The sequence below is a fragment of the Melanostigma gelatinosum genome, assembly GCF_949748355.1.
Source record: "Melanostigma gelatinosum genome assembly, chromosome: 18".
Classification (NCBI taxonomy): domain Eukaryota; kingdom Metazoa; phylum Chordata; class Actinopteri; order Perciformes; family Zoarcidae; genus Melanostigma; species Melanostigma gelatinosum.
The window spans coordinates 4,623,859-4,646,362 of record NC_136651.1 but is presented as its reverse complement, the minus strand read 5'-3'; the positions used below and the strand labels follow the sequence as shown (position 1 = coordinate 4,646,362).

At 41.2% G+C, this 22,504-nt stretch overlaps 1 protein-coding gene across 1 annotated transcript in view; it reads right to left on the bottom strand.

Moving 5' to 3' along the window:
* The window catches only part of lamc3 (laminin, gamma 3), an 89,090-nt gene that overhangs the window by 48,189 nt on the left and 18,397 nt on the right, over positions 1-22,504 (bottom strand). The window contains exons 3-6 of the mRNA XM_079289946.1: positions 17,247-17,377; positions 14,342-14,508; positions 1,593-1,781; positions 457-574 (exon numbers count right to left, since the gene is read on the bottom strand). Coding sequence (XP_079146072.1) covers positions 457-574; positions 1,593-1,781; positions 14,342-14,508; positions 17,247-17,377 — 605 coding nt within the window. The remainder of the gene's footprint in view (positions 1-456; positions 575-1,592; positions 1,782-14,341; positions 14,509-17,246; positions 17,378-22,504) is intronic.

Below are 22,504 nucleotides of genomic sequence, written 5' to 3'. Positions count from 1 at the left end.
CTAACGCATCATGCATAACACTGTCTTTGAAGAAAAGCAGGTTTCTCAGGTCAAGTTTGACCTTGGGGTTGTCTGCGGCTGAAATGGTTCTCTGAAGCTTCTGAAGGCAGTGAGGCTCGATCCGGTCACCATGGTAACAGGTGGAGGAGACCGCATGGGATCTTCAAACACCGGGTGTGTTTCTGCTGGTGAGGAGGGCCGGCTCACCAACCAAAACAACAGCAACAGGACAGTCTCCATAGAGCAGTAGACCAATGTTTCCTTCTTTTTCCATGTGTTTCCAGTTTTGAACATTGGATTGAAAAGGAAAACTATTTAATTGTATTTTTCCATAATATTTATACCAGTTTTAATAACCCCTTCTCTCTATTGTCTACTATTTAGTCATGCTTTAAATGTTTGCTTTGTTTTGATGGCTCTTGTGTGAGCACATCAGTGTGTATGCGTGTCGCTCACCTGCAGCCGCCATGGCCAAGCGAGTGAAAGCCAGCCCGACATGTGTCACACTTCTCCCCTGTCACGCCGACACGACACGCACACCTTCCTTCTACATCACACTGCAGACTCACTGAACCTGGAGGGGGGGGCAGCATATGGATCAGCAGGCAGAAAAAAAAGAAAAGGGAATGAAAAGGGTACACAGAGAGAAGGACGACAAAAGGGAAACGGGGAGCATTTTCAAGAAAATGGAGGAAAGTACCTCGTAATCCACAGGGTGAATTACATGAAATGGATCAATGTATCATCAATAATTGTCATGACGGGGATAACTGAATACCTGTTATTGAATTCTGTTCAAAAACCCTGGAGATGAGCTTGGAAGAGCGGAGTAAAACCTTGCAACCACACTGCAGCTGACATACTGTAGCTTTAGTTAATGGAGAAAAAGACCAGCTGGGATGAGAAGAGGAAGCCTGATGAGATGTGTATAACCTTTGATCCATATAATGGACTCCAACAACTCTTGGCAATCATCTGACACTATCTAGTAAATGTAGAGGACAAGATTGCTGATGTATTTGCCCATTTCTTCATCTTGTTCTCTTTCTTTACCCGGGCGATGGTGTAATTAAGAGTCCACACATTTAATGTCCCTCCACCTAAAATTCGACTGTTAAATGCACACTGAGTCTATTCACTGATGAAGTTCAATGAGTCAACCGGATCAATTTCAACAGCAAGGCTGGAGCAGCAAAGTCATGGATTTATTTAATGGTCATTTGGTAAGCTGAGGCGAGGATATATCTGATGGGATGTGCAAGACATGAGACGAACACGATTGTATGAATGATGAACCAGAAAGCCTCTTCTCTCAGGTTTGACAGTTGAGTAGTCGATGGGTTCGTGTAATGTAATATTAATAATGATTTAAAAAGCATTTAGCCATAAAATCGGCTACAACTAATCCTATGAGTAGCTAAATCTTGCATACGGTTGCATAATTGTGCCAATACAGCATTCCAATCTAACCATAATAAAATGTTCTCATGCCAGAGAAAACAAAAATAGTGAGTAATGATATTTGCATGGATTATAATAGGGGCTTTTAAGTTATTATCAAAACAATGAAGGGTTTTGTAGCCGCAGTTTACCATTAATATTGCAGTTGCATGGTCGGCAGGGCTCCTCGGCAGATGTCCTGAAGTGGTTCTCTCTGCAGCGCTCACAATGGGGCCCGTCAGTGTTGTCTCTGCAGCTCACACAGCGCCCCCCACTGCCAGTGCTCCGGTACTGCTCCATGTCAAACACACACTCGTCTGACCTCCCGCTGCAGTTACACTCTGCGAGAGAGATAGCGAGAGCGAGAGTGAGCGCGAGAGGTCAAGTGAGGAGAGAACGAGGAAGGAGCAATCACAGGGCAAGAAGTGGGCAAAGGAGACAACAAGGTAAAAAGAGAGAAGACAGAAATAGACGGATCCAGAAATAGACGGTGGAAAGAGACAAATATGTGTGTGTGTGTGTGTGTGAGAGATTATGTGTTCTGGGATTGGATCATAATTTAGAGGCTGGCTGCTAATCTCATTTCAGGCCTAATGAGGAGCCAATCGGCTGTCAGGGGGCGCTTAGATAACAGTAATTCATGTTTATACAAGAGCAAATTACTCAGTGATAGCACACCATCACAGCTCTCATACCCCTCACATCAAATCCCTCCTTAGTTCACCCGTTACCTGAGGGGGTATTTCGGTGAAATTGCCCATTTTATTATGAATCAAGCTCTCTGTTGTGCCTGCAATAACCACATGATTATTTCTCCCTGTTCATAAGGAGTCTTAGCAGTGTTCACCTTATTTTAAAGATTAAAAAAAAGAAGATCAACAGTTGCTTTGAAAGCCAACGCGTTAAAAACTTTGGCTTGATGGTGAAAAATGGGTTTAATGGCATTAATGTTTCATTTGGATCTCACTAATGTTACATTCATTAAAGCTGACATCTTTTTTTGGCGACTTGGACACAAGCTATAAACACGCCATTGGCATTTCATCACCTCACACAGCTGATATTGCAAACATGTAAACAAACAGTGAACCAACACAGCAAGCAGGAGAAAACATAAGCATTCCTTTGGGGTTGTCTTTTCATTCCACCTGACTAAATCCAAATATTCACTCTCCCTCGAGCTTAGTTTGGTGCTTACCAACTTCTCCAATGTGATTTATTTCCAATAACGAGTAACGTAAGGCTTTACAATTAGACATTTTAGTACGATTGCTAGTCCAAGGAGACTAACTCTCAGCTAACAACAGAATTACTCTTTATAATTGTGTGGTCAGCTTGTTTACTCTCTTAGGACAAAGCTATTAAATGTCGTTGTGAATTCACTGGATTCAGAGCGTTTCGCTTGGCGCCATAGGATGAGAGGTTAGCCTTCGACCAAAACAGGAGCAATTTCCACATCCACATATCTTTTCTAACTGTTGTTTTTTGTCATGACTACTTTCACACTGAATGTGAATATTACTTGGCAAAAAAGCGATGTTTTTATACACCAGATCCATCTCTTCCATTCTGACCTTACACAATAAAAGCCACAGACAGATACACTGTGTGACTGTTTACCAGAGGAAACTCAAATCCACTCAGACCATTTCACTAAAAGGAAACTCAACAACATATCTTACAGCAGCTTATAGGCTACACAACAACCTACCTCAGACAGAGTGCCAGACGCTGCTCTGAGTCAACAGGATCTTGGTGATCGGTCCTCTGCCCACACAACTCGATTCGAACATTTAATGGAAAAGGTTTAGTGACTGTCCCAAATCTGCATCGCTGCATCTTTGCGTTATTTGTCATGCCCCCGGTGTAAAAAGGCCTAAAGTTGTCTAATTCACACATTTATTTTTAGCTGACAAACTGTGAACTGCTTGTTGGTTGAACCGTAATGTCTCATTTTCTATTCCTAGATGTGTTAAATATGAGACGCATGGGTGTGGAGTTGTTTAAATGCACCTCTGATAGAGCTGTAAGTCAAGAAACTAATGAACAAATAATGAAACATAATCACTTTTGGTGTTGAGTAGTAAGGTAATTACTTTTTCTATGGGTGACCTGTAAAGGGTAGTCAGGGAACTTGTTGAACACTGACAGTACAGTGAATTTATCTGAGTTCTATCACTGAAAACATCTGCCATCTGAGTCTGTGAAGAACCCCGATGAGAGCTTCCAGAATGATCCAATACGGTAAGGTCGTTGCCAAAAAACTAAAGCGACGAGCTGAAAGGTGCTAAATCACCTCGTAAAGCTGAAGGGAACTGCAGAGTCAGGTGATTAGGTTCTTTACTACGAGCTACACCTTTCACATTACACATGGGAATGTGAACCATTGTTAACATAAAAATATTGACTGATGCGGCTTTTAAGCATCCGTCTTGAAATTGTCGTCCTGATGGATGGAATTCGAAGATACTGTAGGAGCCAGTGGCCTTTGCACCGCTTGCAGTGGCCTTTTGAACACAACATGCACCTCTCGGCTGATGCCGAGTCCCTTGTCATCACATCTGCAATCCCTCTGCAGATGCACTCACATAACTTCAGGTGTATCAACAGGTTATGTCAAAAGTTGTGAACCGAAGCAAGGACAATGACTTTGTTTATTAATTATGGTCCTTGATCCTGAAATGAGCTTCAGAGCAAACTGAACATCTGGCTTGCCATCCCTCTCACTAAGTTCAAAAGTATATTTGCTCATGATTTAATTACTTGTGGATCCGATGTACTACGTTTTTGGTGTTGTTGTGCTATTAGTTTGCAATTTTGTGAGGTTATCTACAATAAAAAATAGGCATGTGACTTGAAGCATTTTGGATCATTCCCAATTGTGTATTATAACAATATGCGTATCTTTAACAGAATAATATACATTAACAGCCTTTGATGTCAATGCAATGTGTTGATGTCAACCTCTTATGTTGAACGAAGAAACATTAAACCATTACACACATAATATGCATGGTAAAATGCATGTTTTCTATCCAGGTAAAGGAGTGAACAATGAATGCATGTATTAAAGGTGGTGCATGTGGGATGAAGATTGTGCACACACACACACACACAGTGCGGCAGAGGGAAACTGGGACACGGCAATTGACTTAAAGCTTTCCACAGCCTGTTCGTCCATCTTGACCACATTTAGGCCTGCCCGCCCACAACCACCTCTTCCACGTGCTTTGCTCAGCCTGTGCATCACTGTCACAGCGGAGGCTCCACACAAGGAAGGAGGCAGGCTTAGCTCCACACTCGGTGTGAACACAATAGTGCCCAAAGGACTTTTTCCTGTGATTGATGGAGCCACCTCCTTAAACAGTATGCCTTACACATTTTTGTGTGAGAAATCGATAGGATTACAATAGAAACACTTTAGAAGAACACACTATGGAGTGTTCTTGAGGCGGCCTGCAGCTTTTTTCAGGCATACATTCTCTTTTTCTCAATCGCATAGACACAGGGACACGTGGTAGTTGCATTTTTGCTGAAGAAGGTGAAGAAGTAAAGAAACTGAAATGTCTCACACAGTTTTGTCTGGTATGGTTTAAATGTGCGCTTGTGTTTGTACGTTTATAGACGTTTTTACAGCCGACATCATCAAAAATATGTATCGAGGGCCAAAGCACAAAACCTCCGATCTGCAGGATTTTCTGATTGCCGGATTTCATTTTGGATGATGAGAACAAGGAAGGCTGTTCATATTCAGTCTGTTTTAAAATAATCCCGCCCTTTATTGAAACTTAATTTAGAGCATCATGTTGTAGAACCTCTTCCAACTTGCACCAAATGATGGAAAGATTGCAAAGATCCTATCTGCCAAATGATCCTCGCATTTTTCAGATGGGAGGTTTTGCTCATCGGTCATCGGTATGCGCATGTTAAACAGGTGTTTAAGTCTCACGAGTAACCTTGGTAACTGGTGACTTTCAGCTAAATGCATCCATGAACCTCTGAATGGTTACATAGATATGTATTCAAGATTGATTGAAGGCTTTTAAGAGGGCACCTATATGTTATGTACTTCCTACACCTGCTGAGGGCTTTTAAGGACTCTTTAATTTACATATCAAGCTCAGATAGATGTGGACATTGCCCTAATATTGCTCTTTGGGGCTTTGTCTCGTGGAGATTAGCCTGGACACATCGTGAAAGCCATGTTCCTTCTATATCTCTTGTACCTTTAACAGCAGAATAACCTCCAGTGTGGTATCGTAGCACTATGTAAAATCAGGATGGAATGATGGAATATCAAGGTTGATTTCAAACGTGTAAGTGGTATCATCAAGTGGAACCCAGGTTATGTTTGAGACCAAACTATGAATGTTTCATTTTGTTATTGGCGAAAGCAAAAAGGCCGGAATTATAGAAGTTTCGTGGTTGATGAAACACGTAATGTCAGAGACAAACAAGCTGCACTAACGTTTCGTGATTGGATTATGAAATGTAGCAATGTGCATCAGCCGTCTTTCAGCAGCAAGGCATGCTTTTTTTGGAGCCTAAAGGAATTTGCCACCTCACATCACCTGCACGAGAGGTGATGCAATTCACCGTCTTATTGTCTTCTCCCCTTTATATGAATGCGTTCTTAGTGTTGGAGCAGAATGTATTGCATAGAGGATCCACGGCCCCTGCAGGCACAATCATTTCTCATTTTTACATCTAATTTGCTGGACGAATGAGATGTCGGACTAGCCAAGAGAGCAGGACACCAGCAGCGATAAGAAAGCGGTCTATGAGTGATCATGCTGCATAGATATCTGTGCGACCTTTAGTGTACTGACAAATTAGACCTCGACCCAACCCACACGCTATTGCGCCTGTATACCTTTGTGCGTGGGTTAAGATGATGACTTTTTTATTTGCTCTGTTGATGGCAGTTAGATATGATTGATACCAGTCTCTTTAGCTTAGCATGGAGAGCTAGCCTAGGTCGGTGGTACTGTTGTTGATCAGGTGTTGCTGTCACCTCTAAAACAGCCTTGTGCTGATTTCCAGCAAGTTGCATCATTTAGAAATTCAGTGTGTTTTGTTATCCAAGCTATCGTGACATTTCGGCAATTTGTTTTCTACCTACCCGCTGTTTGATTGTTTGTAAATGAGTACAGCGTTGCGCAGAAGTGCTGGGAGTTCAGTGGATTACTAAATTACTCGATTATGAGTTCACAAAACAAACACAAAAGCCAAAAGAAACATACAGGAGGAGATTAAACCAGATTTAAATCTTGTATTTATTATATATGTCACAGTAGGAATACTACCAGGAGCCTTAGATGATAAGAATCTGCAGTATTATGAGTTTCAGCCTCATAGGGGGAGACTTGATGATAATGACATCACATTTCACCCCCCGATACACACACACACACACACATAACAACCCTTTGCATATTTATCCACACCCATTTTAAGACCACAAAGCAAACAGCAAGCAAAAACAATTCAGCCGTTCAATATCCAGTTTTGATAAACAGCCTCGACTGACAATAAAATCTCTCAGACATGTTCACATAACACTAAAACACTCACATAAAAGCCCCCTGAAGCCTCCATTTGCTTACCACCTGCTACTACTACTCACGATTCAATAACAGTTGCAGAGATAACTGGAATAATCAGACATGATTGTCACAACCGTTCTTCTTTTTTTTTGCTCTTTGAGACAAATTCTGAATCTGAAGCAATAAACGTCTTAAAACAACTTCAACGACAATGTGTGGTTGCCTGGAGACAGAACAAACAGATACAGAAGAGAAATAAGAAGGACCGTACTGCATCACTGAAGCAAGTTGATATATTGTGTCATAGTATGTGGGAGGAATATGCTAATTTTCCGAATTGACCAAAGCATTTTACTCACACACTCCATCAAGGGTCACCACTGGGGTTACTTTAACGACTTTAAATTATGCTTGTTCGCTATTTTAGGCATTCTGGTTAATGTCCATAATCAGGCACCTCCCACTATGGTTTCATCTTGTTCTGACACGCAGAACCTTTGAGAAATTCCATGCCATTAGTTAAGGTGGAGATTCATTGGAGGGGTTTGAGGAATATGATGCTTAATTCATATTATATGCGTGTATGTACAAATATCCAAACATATGCTGCACTGACGGAGACTAACGCACATTTAAAAAAAGATTGCTGCATTTGTATTTTCCAGGATGCTTGTCAAGAGGTTGTGTAGTTGAAGAGTTAAATGGTGAAAAAAAAACATTTAAGTGAATTATTAACTGTGTGTCACTTTGTTTATTTTGTTAAGTTCAGGTTTTATCGTAATTATTTTCTTATTCGTGGGTTCCATGGTTTTGTTAGCCCCAAAAGGTCATGTCATGAGTCTGTCATGGTTTATCCTTCCCGCTCAAAGATTATTTGCTTTAAACATTGCTTTAAAGAGACACTTCTGCAAGATTTGTAGGAAACTGTCGGCTTCTATCAGCAGCGATGGCAGTCATTGTAAACAGCCAACAGGATTGCACTGCACGTGTTTTGATTCACCACCACCTTTCAAAATGTCTTTTTTGTGCTGCAATATTTGCAGTCGATGTTGCAAAGAATTAGGGGCTGCCTCTTATTTGCATGAGTGCGCCATATAGATAACCATATCACTGTCAGGTTCTGTTGTTGTGTTGTCAATATGTTCCTGCACTGTGTACGAGTATAAGGTTTTGAACAATTGCTGTTATAACAACGACAACACTTGTATTACATTATTTAATAAATTAATTATAGTTTTGATAATTCCACTTCTTGTGTATACCATATTGGTATGTCGAAAACAAGTTAAAATCCACACTATTGAAGATGTAAGAAATATGGAAATGTGCTTTACATCAGCTTTGACTTATGACAGTCGTAACGCTGACATTTCCACAGGGAATGCAGTTACATTAGGAAGTAAAAGGTGTCAGAAATGGTCCATTTTTTGAAAGAATAATACAACTGCGGTCATCACTAATCTATAGAAGGTTTTAGCATATACAAAGCAAGATTAGCATTAAGTAGGCAAAAGTATGAAGCTCCCAATTTGATTCGAGTCACTGATCTTCCTAAGCTGCTTCATTATAGATGTGTGTGACACACAAGACCTTCCTGGTTCTCTGTTAATCGATATGGATTTTCATCCATATTCCAGGACAAAACCGATTCATACCAAAACATGCACATCAATCCATGCGCCAACAGGTGCTACAGTAAATGGCAGATGGGCTATATAAACAGCAAACATCAGCAAATACATGAACAAAAACAGCACATGTATTGAAATTCAGCAAATGAATGTCTAAAAATAACACCGTGCATGACTTTCCTTTTGACTTTCTTTCTCTTAGTTCCTGCAAAGCCAGGAATCATGTTCCCTATATTCGATTCAACCTGCTTTATATATTCTGAACATTCACCTCATCTCTTATTTCAGAATTAGTGCAGCCGAAGCAGTCTCACGCTGCAAATGGTGCTGTTGCTGCTGCCCAAACTTAATAAGAGGGATAACAAATGGCCTCAGTCCGCTCAAGCACACAAATGCTTCACCCCTTAGACCTCTCAGCCTGCATTTGTTAGTATGAAGACATCTCTCCCCAGCCAGAAGAGAGGCGGGACCATCTCGACATTGTTTCACCTCTTGGGAGCAACAAACGTGGACAAAATAACAGCATGTGTAGAGTCGATGCGGTTTTTACAGCACAGGAAAATACGTTATCTTAAAAGCAGAGAATCAATAGGAAAGAAGCATTTTGTCAAAGAGAAGATGCCGAATTAGGTACATTTTGAGATAATTGTATCAAGAAATTAATTCCAAAAACTGTATTGCAATTTTATGCTAACTGTTTTGTAATCCTAATTGTTGTTTCTTTTGTGGTTTAGATGTCACGTTGTTTCAAATGCAGTTCTCCTTTCAGCCTTTCATGTTAGCTGTCAAACTGCATAATGCTGTGATTGACACCTTTCCAACCTTGGGATGACGCAATTGTTTAATTGATCGTAAAATAACACCGATTATGATCTCATTCTGTCAAGAGATATAAAAAGCAACTGCATTTCTACGGTTCTAAGTTCATTATTAAACATTCAGTTCATATTTAACATCTTGGTTTATTTAGTGTATTTAATTTCCTTCATGCAAATTAGCTGATCAACATCACCAGCACACAAAACGATGTCACAGAGAGAATGCTGTGCGGCTGTTCCGGTGGCTGAAAGGAACATATAAGAGGTTAGTGGGGCAAACCGAGACAAAATGAGTTTTGTGCCAGATAGACATATGCAATTACACTGAGCATTCAGCATTTTGTTTCCATATTCTCTGTCTCTTTTATATGCTGTGTGTGTGTGTGTGTGTGTGTGTGTGTTTATTTATTAACATACCGCATTGATTAAGTTGGGCGCAGTACTCTATTTAAGACGCCATCTGCTTGGAACCAAGAGTCAGAGTAATTAAAACAAGCTTGGTGCTTAATGGAATTTCAACAAAAAACAAATACAATTTGTGAGCCACTCTCGTTTATGGCTTTTATCCCTCTGCCAATTACAATTCATCCTCAACAGCATTTAGTAAATGTGCACAGTGTGATGAGCCAAACCTGATAATACTAATAATGCAAATTCATACATAGTGAAGCTCTCAAGGAGGGGGGGGGGGGCAAACATATGTGCAAATATCTACTGAAAACGAGACCTGTAGAAGCTGATTTTATATACACACACGTCTTCAATTAAAAAGTGATTGTATCGCCGTGTCTTTATGCTTAAAAAGTGATAACCACAATATGTTCAAATACTGAGCCACCACAATATGTTCAAATAGTGAGACCCTACAGTTATAGTGAACATTTAGGTTTACAGACGTGATATAGCTGCATGGATATGCACGCATTTATACAACGAGTCTGTTTGCTTTCATCCTTGTTCAAAGAATAGAACCAAACGTTACAGACATGAGAGTGCTTTAAACACAACCTTCCATGCTCAACGAATCAAACTGAACCATTTTAGAGATAGAATGAGAGGAGGGGCCCATATAGTGGGGGATTCCACATATCTAAGAGGGGGCCCTTTCATTGTGTTAGGCCCTCCCCCTAATATATAAAGGGATTTGGGAGCTGAGGGGGAGAGAGAATGCCCTTTTTTGGGATTCCATGTTATTTTGTTTGTTGATATATAATCCAGTTTGCGGTTAAAAAATGCTCCAGTGTTGAATTGAGGGGATGCAGTGAACTCAATCACATCAAGTGTAATGATACAATATCAAAGACTTACGCTGATGTCTTTAGATGTTCATGGTTTGGGTAATCCATTTAAAAAGCCAACATAATGACAAAAGAGAAGATGCATAATACTGTTCTCCATGAAACTCATTTACCACAACAAGAGCATGAGAAGCTGAATAGATTTGGGTCTAGAACTATATATTACACCTCACATACATGCAGCCATAGAAGAGGGGAAGTAATCTGGATATCGAGCTTGAAAACTGTAAGGAACTGAGAGAAGAAGAATGGAGACGTATCGTAGTGAAGAGCAAAGTGGAAAATAATGTCATGATGCTCGTAAATATCAGAGAGTAACTATAATGCCACACTTTATTGCAAAATAGACGACTTTTTAAGGCAGAAAGAAGACTGCTGTAGGCAAAGAGACTGAATAATTGACCTGGCTTATAATGAAATATCCCGAACAATACCAACAACAATTCAAATGGACAGTATACAGCCTGGCGAATAAATAAACAACTGTAAAAACTGTGACGTTAAAATGGAAATAAAAAGACTTCTTCAGGAAAATGACAATGTTGAGGTTCATCCATTGGTTAATAAGACCACACAAATGCAGCAGTTCAGAATGAGAACATACACGCTACATCCACGATTCATAAACCAATAGATAGATGGATGAGATATTCAGTCCAAAGTTAGAGAAAAATACAAGATTCATAAAACAGGCATATTACGAGCTGGGCCCTAAATCCACCGAATGATTTGCTGAAGGCTACGCAAACAACAGGTTTACAACACACTCACAATATTAAGGACCCTTTTACACACAAATTGAAGAGTGGCCAGAAGATATAGCATATATCTTCCCCTGGTATTATAAATAATTATATACACAAACCTCTACAGAAGATGGGGAATAAATGAGGATTTTTTTTTATACAAAAACAATCAGATCAGAAATATCACTGGGGCGACAGAGAAGGCTGCCGGCAGGTTAAAAACAAACAAGGCTCCGAGCAGCACGGTTTTCCTTTTTGAGTGGTACAAAGCATTTCAGAATGAGCTGAAAAAACTTCATCAAAGAAGGCGAGACTGCCCCGTCAAGAAGGAATATGAAGACAATTGATGAAGACCAGACTGGGTTAATAACAGGCCAACAAACACAGGACCGTATTACAAGAACTCTACATACACACCAAGGATTCAGTCTTGCCCAAGGACGCATTGACATGGACTAGCGGAGCCAGGGATCGAACCGCCGATCCTCTGATTGAAGGACGACCTGACCGAAGTAAAGGTGAATGGCTCCATAACTGAGACATTTGTGTTAGCAAGAGGAACGAGACAGGAATGTTGTCTTAGTCCTATACCCTGTTTGCTCTCCATATTGAACCATTTACCCAAGAGATCCATCAAGATTTGGAACTGAGCTATTATGGCCAGGGGACATAGCGTTGTCCTTTGTATGGATGCCAATGCCTTGTTTCCAAGGATGATGGGGATCTTGAGAAATGCAATTTATATGCAGGAAACACAATGAATATTTAAAAAACTCAAATTCTTCTATTCAATTATGCGCACTCCGAAAGAGAGATTTAATATTAAATGTGATTCAAAATCAATCGAATACCTAGGGGTGTATGTAACAAAACAATTATCAATGTTGTATGGGGCCAATTATAATCACATCAACCAAAACAAAGAGAAAGATATAGAAAGACGGTCCACATGGATTTTAACTGTCAGATCAGTGCGGTGAAAATGAATATTTTGCCGAGGGTATTGTATTCATTTCAATCCCTGTCAATAGAGGTACCACTAAAGCATTGCACAGAATGGGATTAATTACTACCTGGATTTATTTGGGGAGGGAAGAAAGCCAGAGTCTGATACACAACACTCCAGTTGCCAAAGGATAACGATTTTAAGATATATTGCTATGCAGCCTATCGAGGACCACTAATTGGTGTGTTGATGGCGTAACAGCGAGATCAGACTGAGACGTATAACCCTCTCTACCTCATCCAAACGATCTTGGGGGGAAAAGCGCTCCTTGGACATATTACGAGCATGATCAATCCAATTACAATATTCAAATTAGAAATCTGGTTCACTCAGAGATCTTGAAAAAGGTCAAAAAGATGATAGTGAATGTAGGGGTGTATAATTCAACATTTCAGGAGTGGATGAGAAAATGGAATGACTGCATTTTTTTTCCTGTTGTTGATAAATAAGTTTGAAGGATAGATTTGCACTTCCAAACCATGACTTGATGAGATATCTTTGACTGACTTAAAATTACAACACAAAAGTAAAAAGGGCCTTTATCATAGTGGAATAGAATATCAGGCTAAAACGACATGTAATTTAAAACCTATGTGGTAAAAAGGATTGAACATCACCTTTTCAGAAGAAGACTGGCATCATACGTGTGTATCTCACCACAGACCACAACATCACATAAATGAATTTAATTGAATCAATCGTATTCGTCTAACTTAATTACAACTAACATAAAAAGCAAACAACTTCTAATGCAACAAACAGGCTGGATGAAATGTGTCCATGCAAATCGTGCACACATCTCTGGGGGTTTCTCAAAAGTACAGAGCCATTCTGGGATCGAGTGAATTCAGAGTTGAATGAGATATTAAGACATATATAATCGTCAAGAAGTGTTCCATTTTATACCGGGGCAATATAGCTAAAGTGGTGCTGAGAGAAGACAATGACTTGGTCAAAATCCTACTCACAGCTGGCAGAAAGGCCATTACAAGAAACAGACGTAGACAGCGGTTAGTTATGGTACAAGAAACATTTGAGATGGAAAAAGTCGCTTATTCTTTAGGAGTGCCGGTAAATGACGATGAGTTCAACATGAAATAGGAAAAAAAGAAAGACCTCGGCGCTGTGTGATTTTATTGACGATAATGTAATTGTATAAAAGTTATACTCCTCTTTGCAGTTATAAGTTACAATGTTGTATTTTTTTATTTTAATTCTGTATTTACAAGGCGATAAAGACAAACGCCTTGTTCCCTCATAGCTCTGAGTCAACGAGAGCCAACAGGAAGTCCATTCAATCAGGTCCAAACTGTATGCCAATGGAATTGGTGATTTGCATGTATTACAGATCTCCTTATACATTTTTTGTAAGTGAAAGGTTCTATCGCATATATAGCTACTATTGGTAGAATGCTAGCTGTGTAACGTATCGTCTGCATCTACAGTGGTTCATACGTCTTGTGTGTTTCTATCCATCTGTAAAGAAATACATTTCCTCCCGGTGAACACTCGGGCCGTACTCAGTCTACTTTACGGCAGTGACTCACAAACTTTTTTTCCTGGGGAGCCCCTCTTTAAAATGGCAAACCATCAGGACCCCAATTTTACAAAAGGCCTAATCTATAAATCGTGAGAAGAGCAAATTTGTGTGCAAAATGAATGTTTCCAACCATTTTTACTGCCATTTCCGCATCACGTTACATTATCTATAAGAATCAATGAATTTAAATATCTATAAATACTTAAAGGCAATACTGATTGTCAGCATCTGTCTCGCTCAACCAGCAAATGCAAAATCTGCCCGACAGGTTTCCCCCGGTAGGTTTGTGACAGAGGGCCAGGAGCCGGCTACTCACTCAAACACTCGTTGGCGGAGTCCCCAGTGGCCCTGGCCCAGGGTCGGTCCTGGTAAAAGGGGTGACATCTCTGGCAGTCGTCTCCCACCGTGTGATGTTGGCAGGAACACACCAGGCCCCGATGTTCCGACTCAACGCACTCGCTGGCGTGACCGTTACACTTACATCTGAGGGAAACGCAGGCACATAGCTATGTTAGAGGTCAGAACTTATTTTCCTATACCCTCTCTCTCTCTCGCTCTCTCTCTCTCTCGCTCTCTCTTTGCTTCTCCCCACTGACTCAAGTGTAGACAGACTAATGCACACGGTGAATGGTGTTGAAGGCAGAGGAGACGGCAAAGTGAGAAGGTATTTCCACCTTAAGGAGTTGTCACTTCCTATTATCTATAACGGGCATAAACAGGGCTCGAGATGAGGTGGGGTTTTCATTTCCCTTTAGCAACTGCACTATTCAACTGCGCACTCTCACTCTGTCCAACAGTAGAAGACACAGCATCAGGCATGTAAGCGGAAGGGTGTGTGTTTGTCGACATGCATGTCTGTCTTTTTTTGTGCACATAGCATCTTTAAACCCGTGGATGGTTTCACACCTATCCAAAAATAGATAATGGGATACATGATTTATTTTTTTCACAACAAGCTAATTTATTTTCTCACTGCATGCAGAAAGCCTATAATTTCCTCTGCAGCACGGTGGCAGCTATACGCCCTCCTGTGTGTAATATTTCCTGGCAGCGTCGTCGGGTTTTGTCAAGTGGCTGTGATAGGGGACGGGGACTTGTCGCTGAGTGGCAGGCTCTGCCAAATTTAGCCAACTGTCCTGGATCCAGACACTTGCTTGCCTGAGGCTCAGTTCCAGTTATTGCTCTTGTCGCGGAGAGAGACGGACAACAACCTAGTAACTCCAAAGTGCTTCCAATCCACATATCAGATCTCTCTGCTAGAGTAGACGTGAGCTGCTCGGCGATAATTCACACTGAATATAAAGTGAGGGAGGTGACCCGAGCTGTACAGTCAGCGTATGTGCTGCTCCATAAACAATATGTTGAGTTATCATGTTTTACCCGAGTGATAAGGAAACAGACACTATTTTCCCCAAGAGGATTGTTGCCACCACAAATCCAGCATATGTATCTTTGTAGTAGTCCAATTTGGGTTATGGTTTGATATTCAATACAAATCATGAGGAGTCTTTCAAAGCATCTGTGAGCAGGACGGGCCGACTTGGTGTGGTGTAGCGCTGAGGTGTGAAGGCATGTGTACTCACACAGAAAGCACAAGGCTAACATGTTGTCATGTGGGTCTCTCCCTCAGGTGTTGCGGCATTGGTGGGTAATTTGTCCTGTCCCTGCAGTGATCCTAAGTGTTTATGACAAGTGTCAGATTACATTTATATTCTGTCTGAAGGATTCATCTCAACTACTTAATCGTCGACTTCCATCTAAAGCTCCAAAGTGCAGCCTGGTCCTTGGCACCACGTCGTCTCTCATTACTTTGAGTAATAAAGCAAAAGAAATGGAAGCAGGACGGACGACTATCTTGGTTTTATTCTCATCTAATGACAACTTGACAGACAGCAAGCTGTCTTTTTTTAATCAGTTTTGCAAACAGCTTTCCAGGGGAAGGTGCTGATTGCTTGTCGTGCTTTGGACACATACAGTATCCATGTGGTACGGAACCCTGTCCCCTAAAAGTGATATTCATACATATACAGCATGTATCCAAATATGTTTTGAACAAAAAGGTAACACTGCCGGGATAATATTATCTCTAAAGAGGAAAGGGACATTTTAGTTGAAGTATATCTGCAAACTGTTCACTGCAAATGCAACATGTTCATACTGAAAGTAGGGCTGCTCAATTATGGCGATTATTCTGGTCAATTCTGAAATAATGATTATTTATCATGATTAACCACTTTGGATGACTTTGGAAACATGCATTTAGAAAGAAAAAATATATGTTGTACATTTAAAGTAAAATGCATCAATTTTGTGCACTTGGAAAGAACAATGAAGAGGCTAGATCCTTGAAGAATGTGCGATTGTAAACAATGGATCAAAAACCCATTGGTTGTATTTATTCCACCACAGAATAAATCGGCTCCGCTGAGGGCCGGTCACTGTTGACCCGCCAAGCAGGACCGAAAGAGCACGGCTATAATAAAAACAGGCGCGCTGGATTAATAACACAAGACATCATGGTTGGAAGCCAAAATCCTAATTGAAAATAAAATGTGATTAATCGCCTTACCCTCTCTGATTGTACTGTTGGTTAAATAATGAAAAAGTCAAAACCAACTTGCTATGCCATGCTATGGCCTTACAATCTGCACTTTGTATGCCTAACCACCCACCCCTACCCCCTCAGGCAGCAGTTGTGTTCCCTCCAAATCATATTTGGCGAAGACAATTTGTATCATGTCAATGTGTTTTGTAATAAACAGGGTTCGTGTTCGATTATGTTTGAGATAGCTGGAAGCAGGCAATCCAAAATGATTTAGGCAAAAAATAAGCCATTTTTATTGTCATACACGAAATTTGACTTCTGCATTTGACCCATCCCTGTATATAGGGAGCAGTGGGCTGCCAATGATAGGCGCCCGGGGAGCCGGGGGTTCAGTGTCTTGCTCAGGGACACTACGACACGTGACAGGATCGAACCGTTGACCCTGCGGTTACCAGACAACCCTCTTAACCCAGTGAGCCACGGCAAATAAATAACAAGACACCGTGGCACAAAAAAATACTTTTTTGTGTTTTCATTCGTTTTTTGGGCTCAACCAGTTTCATGGGACCATGCTCATGGTAAAATACTAAAGTGACTATTTTTTTACATTTCAGAAAGAGTGTCGGCTGTGCAGGGTGACATTATCCTGGATGGCACATTTTCTGGTGTCTCTTACCTGCCACCCACAGAGAAATCAGAGATGGCATAGAAGTACGATCGAAGCACTTTGGCGTCCTTAAAGAACTCGTCTCCAAAGGTGTTAAGCCTGTCCAAAGAGATGAGCAGGTCAGTGGCTGTCACCCATTCCTGGAAAAGAAAAAAGGTAGGGAAGAAGAAAGGACCAAAAAGGTGAGAGTAATGTTAGAAAACACCATTTGATGTCATCCACTTGAGCCAGTGTGTTGGCTGCTGCCACTATTGGAGCCACATGGAAGCAGACAGGATGTAAGAAGATGAGGACACAAACTGGGCTTCAGTTGAGAAAGGCAAGGGGTGTGAGGATATGTCAGCCAGCAAAAGTGGACAGACCAAAGAAAAGAAGAAAGGAAATGGAGATTTGGTGGATAAAGGAAAGGAGACAGGGGTGATGGCGTAACAGCAGGGGAGAGAGCAGCTGTAATGGGGAGATAATGAGTTTGGTGTTGAAATTAAGTTAATGTCAGAAAGAGGGGCAAAGAAAGAAGGGGATTAATGGAGACAAAAGACAAAATATGAAACAGAAAGAAAACAAAACGTGACAAAAGAGACAACACTGCAGCACTACTTCAGTATAATGGATGGCACATGGTAAAGCTCCCTTCCCTGATATGATTTAAGCTCCTCTGTTTGAGCTCCCTGCAAAGGTAAAGACAGGATGAAGCAAGAGTGGGAGAAGAAAGTGGAGAGAGATAACAGAAATAGAGAAAAAGCTAACGGGAAGTGCAATAGTGGGGTGCAAGATGAAAGTGAGGCCAGGTAAAGGGAGAACAAATGACATGAGGAATCTCTTACTCCAGAACTTTAAAACAAAACTTTCTGTCTGTTTCTTGGCTGGTTTGGGACTCCCTGGCCGTCCTGAAAAAGTCTATAATGCTGTACGTTTTGAAGCTTCTCCCAAAGGTGTCTTTGAAGTGTGGCAATGGGAGAGAAGGAGATTGGAACGGATGGGCCTCAGACTTAAAAACACGAGTGATGAGTTCATCCATTCATGTTTTTCTCAGACACTACAGCTTGGCTTTGTAGTGCTAAAGCCCATCAGATAGCACCGGGTTTTTGCCTATTTAAGCCTCTTAAGTAATTAAAAGCACAAATTCTGTGTGCTTTATATTATTTGGTAAAGTGTACTGCACAATGTAAAGTATACCCTACCATATAGCGTTACCATGCTAGCAGCAGGGCCCTTGGGGAATATGTACAGACATTCATGTTCTCCAGAGGATGAATCCTAATCACTTTGGTGATCCCCAGACGTTTCAACTGGCGCCACCATCAGGTCAACAGTGGACAGTGCACATGCCCAGATGTCTCCTCTCCTCATCAATCTGTGTGTACGAGTGTAGACGTACCCTCTCCTCGTAAACGGCCGTGTTTTGAGGCTGGTGACTCCACGCACTGCGCTCCTTCTCTCCGGCAGTGCCCGAGTGCAAGCCTGTGCGTAATGCAGCCTCTGGAGGTTGCATCGGCAGCGAGGGCTCATTTTTAAGGGTTGTGTCATTCTGCAGTAATGTTGTTTGTATTGTTATTTGTTGTTCAATGAAGATGGTGAACATCGTGAACATTATGCATGATTAACTTCAGCATGTTATCATTGTCACTGCGAGCTTGTTAGCATTTAGCTTAAAGCACCACTGTGCCCTAAGTGCAGCCTGACGGAGCTGTTAGCGTGACTGTTGACTATTAGTCTTGTTTTAGACTGACTATCTGTGTATGTTTTGTAAAAGTTACTGCATTTGATAGCAAAGAACCATTCTGACAATGTATAGTGCATTTAGGGATACTCCCAACATTGCAAGAACCAAACATGGTTCTTTTGGCAGCCCACTCTGATCTTGGGTCTTTTGTTGGCGTCAACAGTCCCTGCTGACAACTATCATTATGAGATAATAACATTGGCAGGAGTCAACTTTCGTGGATTATTGATCCCAAGCAAGTTTTAAATGTCTGCAAGTTGTTCATACTATAGAGAAGATAACATTAGCAGGATCTCTCTGGTGGTTAAAGTCAATGTAAAAGGACAACGTTTACAGGATTGTGTTTAATAGACTAAACAGCACTAGAATAGCTGGTTGGCTCATTTAGGATACATTGCCTCTGCAGAATCTATAAAGCCCATAATGAGCATTGAGATAATGTAACAACATTTGGATTCGTTAGCTTCATTTACCACGTAAAGCAAAGCAATACTCTCTGTTTAGCAAGTGAAGAAAGGGGCTTGATTGGGTAGGAGCAAGAAATTGAACAAAGGTGACACTACTGCCCCCTGAGGCTCTCTTCACAGCTACCTAACATGATCTCTCTCAGCTTAAAATAACAATGCAGTAAAAGTTAAGAACCAAGTTCTCTTTAAAAGAGCTGCTTTTCAGGGGCTTTCTTCTGCCAGCATGACTACAGTCCTCCTGTTTGTGAGTGTGAATATGGTGTGAATATGCCAGACATGTGTTCCTGATTGGTTTAAACCTTGCATGAATGGCGTCAGCATTGTCGGTGAAAAGACGACTTTCCAGAGAGGTGTTTTGTGTACTCAGAAATGTGCAATGAGTGGCAAAGCATATAAAAAACTCTAATTACCAGGTCATTTTAAAGCAAGAGGACATTCTTTTTATTTGTATTTTAACTAGGCCAGCCGGTGGCTTCCTTTCAGCACAATGCTGAGTGTTCTGCAGTCGTAAGTCATCCCACCTTTGGTGTCATTACCTGAAATACCCTCTCGCTTTCCCCGAAACCGTGTGTCATTTTTCCTCTCTCTCCCTCTCCCAGCCTTATCTCTGCACTCTTCCGCTAGCTGGAGTGCACTTCAGGATTTCCAGACGGTTCTATGCCTCAGCAGCCTATTGAGGGCTATGGAGCTCTTATTTTGTAGGAACCGTAATGACAATGTTGCAGAGAATTGAGTGCCGTTGGCTGGCGTGCTATTGTTTTCCGGCCCATGCTTATCGACTTTGCCCCTGCTTGACATGGCTCCACTGGCTAATGGGGTTTGGAAGACACTGAATGACCCCTGATGCACTGCAGTTGCCGGGGAAAACAGATGCTAATTCCATATTTTATTTTACACTACCTGGACATTACATGGTTTTCATCCATGTGAGCTGTGGGGTTCGGGATGGGAAACTTATCTGCAAGGCAACACTTTTAGGTGAAGTGAGGGGCAGTTATGCTGATAAAATGGAGAGGCAATAGAACGTGTGGTTTAACTTTCCAATAGAAACAAGGGCTCAGAACAAGAGAATACAGGAGGGACAGGAAAAGTTTCTCATCCTGTGCGATATGCTAATTTTTTCATCTTGTCATCTATGCTATACTTTTCTCGTGCCTGGTTATCTCAGAGCCTGCACTCCTGGCATGAAGTGAAATAACCATGATTTCTTCTCATGTTCTCATAATGATAATACATGCCCTTTGCACAATACGTGAGGTTTTCAATCAGTGAAGGTATTGAATAAAGAAGCAACGCTGTGGAAAGTAAATTGGGTGCCATACCTGCACAAATTAGACAAAAAGAAACCGTCTAATTTTCGAAATAACCCCTAACTGTGCTGCCAAGCAAATAGTGTCGGTGCTCCTCTGTTATTTGCACTCATTTGAAGTAGGTAATATGCAGACATTTGGCGCAAAATCGGGCCCTTTCTATGAAAATGAGCCTCATTGCAAATGCAGTCCAATTCACAAAGATCTACACGTATAGACGCACGCATTACAGTGGAATTATTAGCGTTTTCAGAGAGTGGTAACTGAAGCGCATTTAGGCTAGGGGCGTCCGTTACAAGTCATTTCATTTGGGATGCGGTAACAGGATGCAATCAAGGCGTCATGATGAATAAATGAATGAAGCTCCACTACATGAGAAAAACAAACTAGAAAAAAAAGAATGAACAATGAGGTTATTGTATATAATACTTTGTTTATTGCAAATAAACAAAGTATGTCTTCCCTCTCCCTCCTTTCCAAAATTCTGGGATTATATGTTTCCCTTTCCTCTCTCTTAATTGCCCGTGGGAGGTTTGGATGAAATGGCACACTGGCAAGCTGCTCCTGAAAAGGCCTCTGGCTCAGGCTGACGCTGACTCTCACCCCTCAAAAATGCATTTATACTTTGCCTCATGGATAATTGCAGTCAGACACAAATTAAGGGCTTGGGTTGTAATATCATTAGCACATTGTATTTTGTGAATTCTACCTCAAAACGGGGCAGATGATGGTTGCAAATACAGCTAATGGTGCTATAAATGGTGCTATAAAGCCGCAAACCATTCTGTGTGAATGGGAATCGCTTAGGATCCATAAGGATATATATTATATATATTATAGGTATATATATTTTTTTTTTTGTTTTTTGTTTTTTGTTTTTATACAATCGGTCTGTCTCCAAGCTATGGGAAGCTTTTGTTTCTTTTTTCTGATGTGATAAAATAATAAGGGAAGGTCACAATGGACGTGACCTGACCTTTGGTGAAATCATTCTATATATATTGTTCTATATCATTCTATAAAGTGATAAGCACAAGCTGACGATCATGAACGTTAAAATGCATGATATGCTCGCCGCTCATAATGAGAGGGGAGTCTGAACACTGGTACTGCATTACCATTATGTCCCACATCCAGCTCCCACGCTTTAGAACGCACAGAAAGGACAACATCTCTTAAATGCATTGTTCGCATCTTAAAGTTCTTACTTACAGCACAATAAAAGCAAACGCTCTCCTCCATTCATCATAGAGTGCAAGACCATTATCATGTGGAAGAGCTATTAGCTGTGCTTGGTAGAACAGTGCTAACTATGTGAGGAAAAGCAGACATAGTTGCAAATATCACGTACTGCACTGAAAGGAAGCAATTTCTTAGGGTTAATTAGTAGTCAGCCCATTACGTATTATTTTTGCCAACCACAGCAAAAGCTTAATTAACTTTGATTCTCACTCCCTTGGAATTTGGGCCCACAATGCTACAATGATGCTGACTTAGGGATAGGCTGAGGCGTTGAGAGTGGCAATGAGCCAGTCCTTGGCTTAAGACAATCGCGGTCTAATGATCAAACTAGCAGGTGCACACGCACGAAGACATGCACGAGGCTACACACGGCTCATTTTTGGATGATTTCAAACACTTTCTGCTCGGGGGCTCATAACCGTCACCCTCCCCTCTAAAATCTCTCTCGTCCCGTCTGTCTCTACCTTTCCTCCCTACACGTCTGTCTCCTTCCCTCCTCCTCGTCCTTCGTCTCCTTCAGTCGGT